At 34.7% G+C, this 13,904-nt stretch overlaps 2 protein-coding genes across 2 annotated transcripts; both read left to right on the top strand.

Annotated features, from left to right (window-relative positions):
* Positions 1–202: 202 nt before the first annotated feature.
* On the top strand, positions 203–10,530 carry LOC140010578 (uncharacterized). The gene is made up of 2 exons (XM_072057873.1): positions 203–836; positions 10,370–10,530. The coding sequence occupies exons 1-2, from the start codon at positions 203–205 to the stop codon at positions 10,528–10,530; spliced, it is 795 nt and encodes a 264-aa protein (XP_071913974.1).
* LOC140010806 (zinc finger BED domain-containing protein DAYSLEEPER-like) lies at positions 8,191–12,375 on the top strand. The gene is made up of 3 exons (XM_072058364.1): positions 8,191–8,564; positions 10,370–12,054; positions 12,153–12,375. The coding sequence occupies exon 2, from the start codon at positions 11,091–11,093 to the stop codon at positions 11,787–11,789; it is 699 nt and encodes a 232-aa protein (XP_071914465.1). The 5' UTR covers positions 8,191–8,564; positions 10,370–11,090; the 3' UTR covers positions 11,790–12,054; positions 12,153–12,375.
* Positions 12,376–13,904: the final 1,529 nt, after the last annotated feature.

The raw sequence follows: 13,904 nt of genomic DNA, 5'->3' as shown, positions 1-13,904 counted from the left end.
GCAGAAATTACAAGAGGCTCTAGGAACTAAGCTGAGTTATAGCACAGCGTATCACCCGCAAACTGATGGACAATCTGAGAGAACTATCCAAACTCTTGAGGATATGCTGAGAGCCTGTATCGTGGATTTTAAAGGAAGTTGGAGCCAATATTTGACTTTGGTTGAATTCGCATATAACAATAGTTATCATTCCTCTATTCAAATGGCCCCATATGAAGCCTTGTATGGACGGCGGTGTCGATCTCCAATCCATTGGGATGACGTAGGGGAGAGAAAAGTCATAGATCCAGCTACTATACCATGGGTTGAGGAAGCCTATGAAAAGGTGAGAGTGATCCGCCAGAGACTTCAGACAGCCCAAATCCGTCAGAAAAGCTATGCCGATCATAGGAGGAAAGACTTGGAGTTTGAAATAGGAGATAAGGTGTTTCTTCGGATCACACCATTGAAGGGAAAGATTAGATCCGGAAAAGGGAAAAAGTTGCAACCACGATATATAGGACCTTTCAATGTGCTACAACGAATAGGAAAGGTGGCTTATCGACTTGAGTTACCAGCTAGCTTATCTAGGATCCATGACGTTTTCCACGTTTCTTTGCTTAAGAAATACCATCCGGATCCGACTCACATTTTGCCACCCGAAGATGTTGAACTTGACGAGTCTTTAACCTATGAAAAACGACCTATTCAAATACTGGATCGAAAGGTGAAGGACTTGAGAAACATGCAGATTCCTTTAGTAAAGGTACTATGGAAGCATCATGAAGTGGAAGAAGCAACTTGGGAGCTAGAAACGGATATGCAAGAAAAGTATCCTGGCCTGTTCGCGACAAAAGGTATGAATTTCGAGGTCGAAATTCTTTTAAGGGGGAGAGGATGTGAGGATCCGCAAATTTCCTACATTTTTCCTCAAAAATGCCTTTTATTTGAAAATTATTATTTATTAAGGCCCCTACCTCATTATATCACACTAAGTGTAAATAAACCTAGAAAATAAGGTTTTACACTTTGGTTTCAAGTTTTGAGCAAAATTAGGGTTTTTGCGATTTTTCCGCCGGATGAATTTTCGGTACTGGCCAAGGATCAATTTGATGATTAAAGGTGACTTTTAAGTGAGAAATAATATGTGACTAGGAGCGACGATATAAGGTTAGTGAATGGGAAGTAAAAACCATAGTACGTGAGTTTTTAAGAAAAACGGCGCGAACCGGCGGGTCCCGCGCATTACAGATTGAACGCACTGCTTGACCACCATTTTTTTCTTACCCAACAAGTTGTTGACTTTTGCACATAATATCTTCTCTCTTGGCAGCATGTTGACCGAAAATTGGTGGCTAAGAAAGGCAAGAAAGAAAGAGAAAAAGAAAGGGTGGTGGTGGTGACACTTGTCACCACCTCATGGCTTCTTACCAAGACAAACTCCATCCATATAACCTTAACACTTAGCCAATTCTTCCTCATTTCTGCTGGTGCTGGCCGAACTTAGCTTGGAGAAAACACCAAGGAAGATTTCTTCATTTCACCTTCAAATCCAACAACTTAGTGAGAAAATCCACAAAGTAAACCGATTAAACCTACTCTTGAGTGATTATCTAGTGATTGGTGGTGGAAATTTGGGAAGAGAAAGCTTGGGGCTGCTCTTAGGGACTTCTAATCAAGGTAAGAGGATGATATCTCTCTAACTTTCTCTTTCAATCATGGTTAAAGTAAGCTTGGTAGCTTGATTGGTGGTAGATTCATGGATACTAGCATGTGTAGGAGTTTTTCCCCAATTTATTTGATGAACTAGGGTTTCTGATTTTCTGCTCAATGTGATGTATGATGTGTGAATGTTGCAATTAAAGTTATATAAGGTTGTTTGGTGGTGATTAGAACCAGAAATTTGAGGAAATTACACTTAGAGCTAAAAATTCCAGATTTCTGGAAAATTTCCCAAGCATTCTGTCTGAAATTGTATCTATATGTTAGAGGCTGAATTGGCCTTTGGCCAAAGAAGGAAAGTTGTAGAGAATGGTGTTTTATAGGTGCCTGTAAAATTTCAGCTCAATCGGAGCAACGTAGGTCATGAAAAGTCCAAAATACCCCTACTGTTTCAAAAATTTCCCAGCAGTCCGTTTCAGCAGTTGAGTCCAGTTTATCACGATTTTTGACCAGGATTCATTCTGATTTAGCTCTGGACCAAAACATAAAAGTTGTAGTGTTCTGAAGTAGCTTTAAAATGCCTCAAAGAAAACCTGATTCGGACTTGTGTACACTGAGTTAGGTTCATTACAGTGTTCTGCATTTAAACAACCGACGAATTGGTTTCTGGTTTAGTAATTCGAGAATTTGACTAAGTTACATTAGAAACTGGGCTACGTGACCTTCATAAATGTTGAAGCTCTGTGTCTTAGCTTCGAAACGGCGTAGGTTTCGTTTTGATCCGATAAGCGTAACCTCGGGTATGGTATTACCGTATTTGTACGTCAAATCTGTCTTGAACTAAATTGCGTTTCTGCACTTGTACTTAATACGATTCTTGTTATTATGATATTGTGAGCCTATGGAACGGCTCTTGACATAAGTTGCTGATTGTATGATATTGGGATGTTGTTGAAGAAAAATAATGAAGCCTAAATGGCTGGAAATTAGGTAAACACAAAGGGCATGCTGCCCGAATTTTTACTCGAAGTCTAGAAAACTATCTTTGCAATTTGAGTGAAGGTTAAGTGATTATCACTTGATCTATCGAGGACTTTTGTCACTTGTTTATCAAGGGTTATATGTTAGGACTTGGCCGAACTTGTACCCTTAGGAAAACGACATGAATCACTACGAAACCGTTTTACTTGCACTTTTGACTCAAGAGTCATCTTCAAGCAAAAATGTTATCAAATCTTTCAGTTTTAAGAGCGAGCAACTATTTCACAACTCTTCTCAAGTGAATTTCAATTTCTTGATTCTTATTGAACGAAACGCTTAAGTTTCGAACCTTGGTTGATTTCAAAGTTCTCAAGTAAAGTTTTATCGCAGATTTGGACTCCCAACCCGGAGTACCACCTCGACGCGAAAACTAGAAGCACTATTGTGGTGAGTGCTTCCAAATATCCGATTGTACTTGATGTGTGTGTTTCCTACTTGACTTGCGTGATTACATAACAATGAATGAAAGGGCAAGGGTGTACTTTATCGCACTTGCCCTAATATGACCTGTTCTTGCTGTTGATCATACTTGACTTGTTGTACATGTACTTGAATTGTATCTTGCCTGGAATTCCAGAAACCCTGTGGCTAGTTAATCGAGTCGAGCCGGCAAGGGCCTGGTCGATTAGATAACAAACCCTGGGTCGCTTGTAATGTCGAGTGGAGTGTTATCTCCTCGACTAACGGTATACTCGAGTATTACCACCCATGTTTTGTATGGCGTGCGGGCCCGGAATAGGGGGTTGATCGGTGGACGGAAATTGGCGTGTAGTGGAGTTTATTTGGACTTGATATTACTTGAAAGTTGACGGAGTGTCAACTACCACTTGACCAAGCTGGAATGGAGCCGAAACATGAATACCGTATCCTTATATGTGAATGTGCATCTAATACCACTTGACTAGTTGAAGTACTATTTTCCTGATTTGACTTGTTTGCTCGCTATTTCCCTATTATTTTGCTATAACTTGATTGTTGCCCAATTTGATATTTGGGAACTTCACTGAGCTTTGGCTCACCCCCGTTAGTTTGTTTTCCTTACAGGGGTACGGGTGAAGCGTGAGAAGTGTAAAGGCTAGCGTAGTCTAGTTACTTTAGACTTTGTTTTGAATTTTGGTTTTGTACTCGCGCTATTCCTCGGATGGAACATTTTGTACTTGGATTGTATATATTTTGAACTAGTTAAGTGTATCGAGACTTTGTACCTTGATTCCTATCAATGTAAATTATAAGCTTGAATTGCGGATATTATTAATGGTGCTTGGTGTGTATGCACGTGATTATAGTGAGTGAGTCCTGGCGAGAGCTGGGCAGGCGGTCCGCCAAACCCTCTGGTACGCCTTAGGGGGAGGTGGGGTCGTCACAGATTACGCATTCAAACATTCAATAATTCAAACATAAATGATGTATCAAATTACCAATATCTAAATTCTAATTACTAATTATGTTTATTGTTTAATATTTAGTATTATACATATATGTATTAATTATTATCTAATTCTAGTCATGTTACTCATGTGTAAAATAATAAATATTATAGTTATCTTATATTGAAATGTATTACTATGCATTATTGTAGTCATATAACAATTAATAAATACTAAAATAATATAAATATATTGTACATTATTATATATTATTAGTATTATAAGTACATGATATGATGATAATACCATATACTAATTATTATTAATAGCATTTACCTATATAATATAATAAAGTATTAGTAGTATATACTAATACTAAATAGCATTTATCTATATATTATATAATTTTATATACCAATTTGGTAATTCGAATGCGGTAATGCAGTACCCGATTTCAATTACCGAATTTGAATGCGAAATCAGTTATTACCTAATTCATAATCTCATTACCTATTTCATACCATATTAGAATTCGATGAATTTGGTACGTACCGAATTTGTACCAAATTACTAAATACCCGATTTCAAATTACCGAATTGAATTTTAAAACAGTTATGAATTCGGTAAGAACCGAATTTGCTCACCCCTAGTTGTGAACGGCTAGCTCTGGATCCAAAAAGTAAAAGATGCTCACACTAGGCATAAAAATGTGTCCCTATGTATGCTAAGTTTCGTTTGATAAAACTGAATCTCAATTCTGAAATCTAAATACTGAAACAATTAATTTGCTGAATTTTAAATACTGAAAATAAATATATGAATGTCTGAATTTTAATGTTAAATCTATTTATACTGTTTGATAAACATTTATAACTGAATGCTTAATAAGTTAAATTTGACAAATTTGTCCTTATATCTTTTCATCCAAAAAAGAAATAGAACATATGATTTGATCAGTTAAAAATGTTAGATATGAAAATGACAATATTTATTTTTAAATCAAATTAATATAAAAGATGAAATATATTATATGAGAAGTATGGAGAAGATGTGAAAATCATTCAAAAGGGAGAAAAAAGAAATAGAAAATCATTAGATAGAGAATATTATATTGTTTAATTAGATAAGAATTTTGAACATAATTAACAAACAATGGTAGATTTGGTAGATAAGATAAGGTAATTGAAGTAATTCTATTGATTCTTATCAGAATCAAGAATTCAGTTAGAATTTTTGTACTGAAAAAAATACACACAAGTTCAGCACTACTTAACAAGTTCAGCAAATAGATTTTCAGTTATCAAACACTCAAAACATCTGAATGTCTAAAAAAATTCAGATTCAACACTTTTTTATGTTATCAAACGGACCCTAAGTCTGAAACGTAACTAACCTATATTCCTAGCTAAACGAAACCAGTGAAATGAACTATACTGTTTGAATTCACCTATTTTTGAAATTTTATTTTTTCAAATACAATAAATTTTTTTAAAAAAATACTCTAAAAGGTACTCTAAAAAGTAGTCTAATTTTTTTTAAATTTTAAAAAATATTTCAAAATATATTCTAGAAATTTTTCTACTCTTAAATATCTCAAAATATTTTCTAAAATATCCCAAAATATACTCTTAAAACTCTGTTATAGTAAATTTTTCAAAAACACCCCCAAAAATAGCTAATCCAAACATTGACTTACCCAAAAATGTCCAATTATTCAAATTTAGATAGTAAGTATGAAAAGTTATATAAAGGTATACCAAAATCTTTAGGAATATGTTTTTGTAATTTTATTAAGCAGTGAAAATAAGCCACAATTTTAACTTAGTGACTAAGTGACGAAGAGTCTTTTTTTTTTTTTTTTGCTTTACCTACTAATGGAATAGGATTGGCAATGTCATAAGTTTCAAAATAATATATTACCATGTAACGTTATCTTGCATTGACTAACTGCATTTGCAATGATTTGATATGCATTAAAAATGTGCCACTCATGAACAAATTCAAGAGAAAGCTCAACTTTTTGAGAGCAATACTAAAATATGTTGGATAAGAAGCCTATTTAATTGTAAAATATAGAAACGACCACATAATAGCAAGAGATACAGGATTTAACACAATATGAACTAAAGATCTACATATAACTGATAAGATAAACAACCCATTATCTTGTATCTAAAATCTTATTAAGACAATGAATGAGTTTTGAAAAACCAAATCAAATAATTACACAATGAAAATATTTCAGATGCAAGATAAGTTTTAAGTCAATAAAATACAACAAATATAACATCTTTTTTTTTTTGCATAAAAAAATTTTAAAATAATATATAATCATATCCACTGTTCACGTACAAAAGAAATCTTTAAAATGCAGTCTCCTATGGGAAAACCTTTATGGTAGGATGCCCTTTGACCGCTCCTACCGTAGGAAGCCATGCAGAGTTGGACACGTGTATTTCGTCCAAAAGCACCAAACGGAGCCGTCATGTGGCAGTGGTAACACGCGTGGAGAAAGATTTGTACCAGATTTGTACCAAATTTGCCCTTTGTATTACCAAAGTAGTATTAGCAAAGGAATGACAAAGTATTACAAAACAATTAACGATTAATAAACTTCATATGGGTAAATGGGCATTACCTATTCAAAATACTAGCTTTTTGTGGACATTTTACTCTCAAACATTCAATTTATAATAACTATATGAATGTTTTTAAGTAAAATTCAAAAAGTGTTACAGTAATTTCTTACAAAAAAAAACTAGTAGGTTATCTATTTAACATAAATTAAATTTTTTTAAAAAAGAAATATCCCGTAAAGTACCAACTCTTTATTGCTTTTCTCTATTACATGAACCAAGTACCAGGTTTTTATAGGCATTTTATTCTAAATCATTTAATATTAAATACATAAATATTTTCAAATAAAATTCAAAAGCCGTTACACAAATATTTTTACGAAATGAAAACTAGCATGTTTTGTATTTAATATAAATGAAGTATTTGAAAGTAAAAAAAAATTGTCCATAATATACCAATTCTTTATGAGTTTCTTCCATTATATGAATAAACTGCTAACTATTTATGAGCATTTTACTTTGAATCAATTAATTTATATTAAATACATAAAGTTTATAAGTGAAATTCAAAAGTGTTACACTAATATTATTATGAAAGGGAAACTAGTCGGTTTTGTATTTAACATAAATTAAAAACGTAAAAGTAAAAAATATATTACCCACTTTTTACTATCTCTTTACGGGTTTCTTCTATTATATGAATAAAGCACAAGCTATTTATAGGCATTTTACTCTGAATCATATAATTTATGTTAAATACATAAATGTTTGCAAGTAAAATTTAAAAAGTGATATACTAATATTTTTGCGAAAGGAAAATTAGTAGGTTTTGGTAAGAACAGAGCACCCATTTTCCCACAAACAAAGTTATTTTTCGGATAAAATAAAATAAACCCGTTTTCGAATAAAACACCAGCTCTTTACGGCTTTCCTCCATTATAAGAAAAGAGTACTCATGTTCTCATAAATAAATTTATTTATCCGATAAAATAAAAATGAATCCGTTTTCCAATAAAATTTTTTTTAACTTCCCCTTTTATTGATAAACTCCGAAAAAATACTAAGGCCTATTACATGTAGCGCTTTAGGCAGAAATAAGGGTACTGGATTGCATCCAAGTGTGTGATCCCCTTTACTTGCTTTGGTAAGCCGGTGGCTCCATAAATCTCCGAATGTCTTGTAATGGTTGCCTGCTTTGCCAGTGAATCAGCCGCCAAGTTGGTCTCCCTGTAGCTAGGGGTGTGCAATTTTGAAAAATTTCGATTTCGAAATCGATTTCGAATTGAATTCGGAAGTTCGAATTCGGAATTTCGGTAATTCGGTAGTGAATTCGGTAATTCCGATTTCGAATATATCGAATTCAAAAATATAATTTTTGAAATCGGTAATTCGAATTCGGAATTCGGAATTGAAAATTCGATATCGAATTCGAAGAATAATATTTATATATAATATAATAATTTTTAACAATACATATATAATATATATTATAATATTATATAACATAAAATAAGTTAATAATTGAAATTAAAATTGAAAGCCAAAAACCCTAATCTTTTCAGTTTTCACTTACTCACCAGTCACCTTAGCTCTTCCGCCGCCCTCTTCGGCTCTTCCTCATCGCCTCTCCGTCACCTTCGTCACCTTCCTCATCGCCTCAGCCTCTTCATCACCTTCCTCTTCGTCACTGGCAAAGATTTGGCTTCTCGAGGTAGAGAGTTTGCTCAAGGGACTACTATATAATACTATCCCTGTCATCAAGGTCTCCAGCAAGGATCAGATCCATGCCCTCAACGAGGAGCTAAATAACTTCGAAAAAATTTTCAGAAGGTCTACCGAGTACTAGAAGCAAATCATAGCAATTTGGCAAAGAAGTGGTCAGGGAGTTAGCATCGCTCGCATCATCCTTTGGTGTCAAAAGAAATCACAAGCTAGGGGGTAAGAAAATTACTCTGTGTGTTGCTTTAGATGTCGTCCCTTCAAAGAAAACCACTACTTTCATGCATCACACGAACACCCATATCTTCAAGAGTTTATTACTTGAATACCAAGGATACATTTGTCATAAATGAAGAGAAAAAAAAATATCGTGCAGATTTGGCAATAGAAATGTCAATTTTCAAAGACAAAACTTGTATATTACTTTATCTACAACATAAAAATGATTTCCCTTTTCGTACTTATCTTTGTGACAATTTTAACTGCAAAGTCAATTGTAATTTGATGTGAATTTAGTATAAGAAACAAATTGAGAGGATTTCACGGTCAAATTGAGTTTTTTCTGATTTTTTTCAAGAACTAGTGTGCTCTGTTACAAATTTTACTATAATGGACAGAGTTATGTGACTTGAGAAAATTTATGATCACACTGAAATTGAAAGAATTTATATCATATCTCATAAGAATTACTCCAATTGAATAAAACTCTACAACTAAGAACTATTGTTTCTTCTCTTGTCTGAACCATTAGTATTAGTAGTTTGTTCCTCGTTGGATATCTCAAATGATTTCAAATGAACAGTTTTGTCATGCTATTCATCTTGGATCTGCAACTGGTAGAAATTGAGATGCATCTATTGCATAGGTTGAGCAAAAGGGAAGCTTGAATCTGATTTGAGGAACCAAAAAAGAACAAAAGATCCAATTTTGAACTAAATGAGATAATTTCATGTCGAAATGCTGTTGTTTAAGTTCATTGCAGACCAAGTCAGTAGCTAGAGTTGGAGTAATTTTATTAACATAACTTATAAAATCAATTCTGTGTAGACTTTTGTGGCAAGGCGGGGAGGGGATTAGGTTCTTATTCATGCAGGACAGAAGCAGTAATATTAAATGCCTTATTATTGTTTCTTTTCATGTAAATTTCTTTCCATAGAATATTTGAATTCTCAGTATATAATGGCTTGGGTGAATTTTGTGATTGATGATTGGATTTTTTTTTTCTTGCAATTGACTAAATGGTTGGACTTAAAACTAGTGGTTTGATTTTTTAACAAGCAGACCTGCAGTTTTATTGTTATTTTTAAACAGGTATGCTTTCGAATTTATATCCCTCTTGTGTTCAGATGAATCTGAAGTCTCTGATATAATATTTGTGTCTTTATTTCGAAGATCATGGAAAAAATTTACTATGAGAAACAAGTAACAGTTCCACGATGTGACATCATTAGAAACAAACCAAATGAATTACCTTGTGGGGGTCTATCAAAGCTCTAGTATTGTGTTTCTATGTACACAGGAGGTGCTGAATTTACGAATAAGGCAGCTCTTTCTTCTGGCGGTACTTGTGGTCTTTACCTAATTTTTAATAATCTAAACTTGTGTCCAACATCTAAACTTAATTATTCAATATAATTGCTCTTAGCTTAATCTCCTATCAATTTCTTTTGCAATATTTTGTTGTTATGCTATATTCCAGTCTAAACTAAACAATGCTCTTACTCAAGTGCTTGAGTGTGTCAATTTTATTTTGTTATGAGCGTGAAAACAGTTTGGAAAACCTTTGAAAAGATGTGTAAAATGGGTTTTGGATGAGTAGTTCTTACTTTAGTATATTAATTTTTGGCTTTTGGAGAATGATGTGTAGTCTAACAATAACTTTCTGTGCTAAATTGGAAACAAGTTCTCCAGGAAACTGCATTATGTGATTCAAACTCTCAATATTTTTTCATTTTATTGTCTAATCTATTGCATATATTGGGAAACATATCTTCATTTTATTTTCTTTTTCTTTTGCATATCAGTAAACATGTCCACTTTTGAGATGGAAGGTTCAAGTGATTCAACACCATCTTCAAGCCCAGCTTCTATTTCCAACACCTGTGAAGAATCTGGTCTTGGTATTAAGAAGAAGAGAGGCGAGTACAAGAAAAGGTCACTAGAGATTGCTATCAACTTTATTTAGATGAAAAAATTAAGTTGAAAAATATGTTAAGGCGTAGAGCTGTTAGAGTTTGTCTCACCACTGATTGTTGGACATCTATCCAGCGAATAAATTATATGTGTTTGACAGCACACTTTATTGACTGTGATTGGCAATTGAACAAAAGAATTTTAAATTTTTGTCCAATTAGTAGTCATAAAGGGACTGAAATTGGGAAGAGTATTGAGAAATGCTTATTAGAGTGGGGGATTGATGATGTTTTCACAGTAACAGTTGACAATGCTTCTTCAAATGACACGGCTGTGCAATATTTGGTTGGAAAATTGTAAAATTGGGGTAAATCTATATTAGGGGGAAAGTGGATTCATATAAGATGTGTAGCTCACATAATCAATTTGATTGTGAGTAATGGCCTAAAAAAATTTGGGGGATCCGTTGATTCTATCCGAACAGCTGTGAGATACATTAGACAATCACCTTCTCGTTTGAAAAAATTCAAGGAATGTGCTGAAATTGAAAAAATTGACAGTAAAAGGTTACTAAGTTTAGATGTGGCAACTAGGTGGAATTCAACCTACTTAATGTTAGACAGTGCTCATAGGTTTGAGAGGGCATTTGAGAGGTTTGAAGAGCAAGATCCATATATGCTACATGAGCTAGAGCACTTGCCAACAAAAGATGATTGGGAAAAGGCAAGATTCTTAACTTTATTTTTGGAGAACTTTTATGATCTCACAGTAAAGGTTTCTGGTTCCAAATATGTGACATCTAATAATCTTATCAATGAGCTTAGTCACATTAATGGCATCCTAAAGGAAATGGCAGAAAGTGCTAATCCCGACTTGTGTGGAATGGCAAAAATAATGAAAGAGAAGTATGATAAGTATTGGGGAAGATTGGAGAAAATGAACATGTTGATTTTCATTGCTTACATGCTTGATCCTAGGACAAAGTTTGAGTACTTTGAATTCGTTGCTTGTAAAATGTATGGTGATACCGAAGGTGCTGTTGTGGCTCATGTAGCCAATGATGCAATGTATGAATTGTTTAATGATTACAAGAGACTCAATACTCCTGCTGGATCTTCTCAATCCTCTATTTCTTTACTTTCTAGTGGATCTGAAAATAGCATCTCTTCCTTTGATGGAGAAGTCTCCAAAAAAATAAATGATAGATACAGAATTGAGTTCAAGAAAAGAAAAGCTGAATTTGGAGGAAAGAATGCTAAATCTGAACTTGACAAATATTTGAGTGAGGATTGTGAGGATGAGGATCCATAGTTCGATATCTTGAATTGGTCGAAAGGTAATAGTCTTCGGTTGCCAATACTTTCGCAAATGGCTCGTGATGTGTTGGTTGTCCCGGTCTCTACGGTTGCTTCCGAATCTGCCTTTAGTACCGGAGGACGTGTTCTTGACCCATTCAGAAGCTCTTTAACTCCAAGGATTGTTCAAGCCTTGATTTGTGCTCAAGACTGGTTTCGGGCATCCGAAAATGAGTTGAATGTAGAAGAAAAATTGGAGGATCTTGAGGAATTTGAATCTGGTAAATTATCTTCTTTTTTATTGACAAACTTGAAATATTTTTTCTATTCATAAATGCAATTAAGCTACTTCATTATTTTTTTCTTTCTTGAATAATAGGTTTGATCAAAGGAGGTGCAGAAGCCACAATTGTTGATGTTTGAATTCTCTAATGGTGATTCTGATTTGGTGAAACTGAAATGTTGTCTTATTTGTGTGAAAGGCACTTTGGTTACATTTGTATGACAGTATAAGTATTCTCGTATGAAAGACTATAATTGTTTGATAATAGTTGATTTGTATTATTTCCTGGAATTGTTTTGTATTTGAAATTTCGACTGGAATGGTTGTATAAGTATTCTCGTATGAAGTGGTAGAGTTCTTGTGATTTATGGTATTGAATAGGCACTCTGGAATGTGGAGTTGAATGTGGAATTGTTATTTGAGACAGCTGACCTGTGGAATGTGGAATCCAAGGGGACTGCATTTACTTTGAATAGGTTTCTGTTTTTGATTTGTTATTATCCTTATGACTGTTTCATTGTGGGTCTTGAACGAATTTCATTTCATTCGAAGTCACAAAATTGAAACTTTAATTTGATTGAAGAACCTTTTTGGTATATGGTCTGTTGTTTCCTTGATTTGTGGTTTATAGTATCTACAAATGCTTTGAGTTGCTTTGTTCAAAGCATATCCTAAGCTTTATTTGGCTTTTTGATTGTTTGGCCTATTTTTAAGTTGATTAGTTGTGGAATATATGCTGAAGGTGTTGTATGACTTTATTCTGGTTAACAACCTGTTTTGGTTTGGAGGAGGAACGGCTTTCAAATCTCCTATTAAATAGAGGCGAAATTAAGTTTCTTTCAAGAAACGAGAGGGCAAAAAAATAAATAAATAAATTCGGTGAATTCGGAATTCACCGAATTCCGAATTCAATTCGGTAGCGAATTCGAATTCGGAAGTTGCCATTTCGAAATCGAATTCGGTCGGTGAAATTGAAGCCAAATTTCCGAAAAATTCCAAATTCAAACTTCCGAATTACCGAATTCGAATTCGATGCACACCCTACCTGTAGCAATGCTCCAATATGAATTCTACTCGAGTCAAAAGGTGCTGTATGCGGCAAATATGCACATCCAGTGTCCAAGGTGTGGAGACTAGGCGCTTCACCGCTTTGAGTAACTACGCCGAGTCCATCTAGACGATCACGTTGACCAGGCTAAGGGTGAGACAATAATGAAGGCCCTCCAGGAGAGCTCTGGTTTCCGCTTCCATGTTTGAGCAGAAGCCAGAGTAGGTGGAGAAAGTGTCTCTGACCTGCCTATGATGATCCCTGACAATCTCTCCTCCTCTCGAGTGCCCAGGGTTTTCCAGGGATGATCCATCAACATTCAGTTTGCTGTATGGATATGGCAGCGAGGACCAAACCAGAGTGATGCACTGCAGTGGTCTTGGCCTTCTAAAGTGAGGGAGCAACCCCAATTGCCGCCAGGCTCCATCGTCCGATCCTGATAAGAGAAAGGGGTGAGCCGCTCCAATAACATTGAGGAGCCAAACAACATGGCGGCATATGTGACTTGGTCGAGTTACGCTATTTTCATAGACGGCTTGATTCCTTGCCTTCCAGAGCTCCCAACAAATCAAGATTGGGAGTAGATGGGCCAGAACGGCCCTTGGCGAGTTTCCTGAAGTATGGGTCCACCATCCTTGCAACTTGTCCATGAGTGATTCTGCCGTGCTTCGGAGGCCTAGCATGTGCTCAAAATGTTCCCAAACCTGGTGAGTCGTGTAGCAGTGTACAAATGAGTGTTGTAAGGTCTCCGCATTAAAATAGAAGGAGCACTTGGAAGGTAAGTGGAAGCCAAAACGCTG

Source organism: Coffea arabica, chromosome 7c (assembly GCF_036785885.1).
Source record: "Coffea arabica cultivar ET-39 chromosome 7c, Coffea Arabica ET-39 HiFi, whole genome shotgun sequence".
Taxonomy (NCBI): Eukaryota; Viridiplantae; Streptophyta; class Magnoliopsida; order Gentianales; family Rubiaceae; genus Coffea; species Coffea arabica.
Note: the sequence above shows the minus strand (reverse complement) of the source record. Positions and strands in the feature narration are given on the sequence as shown.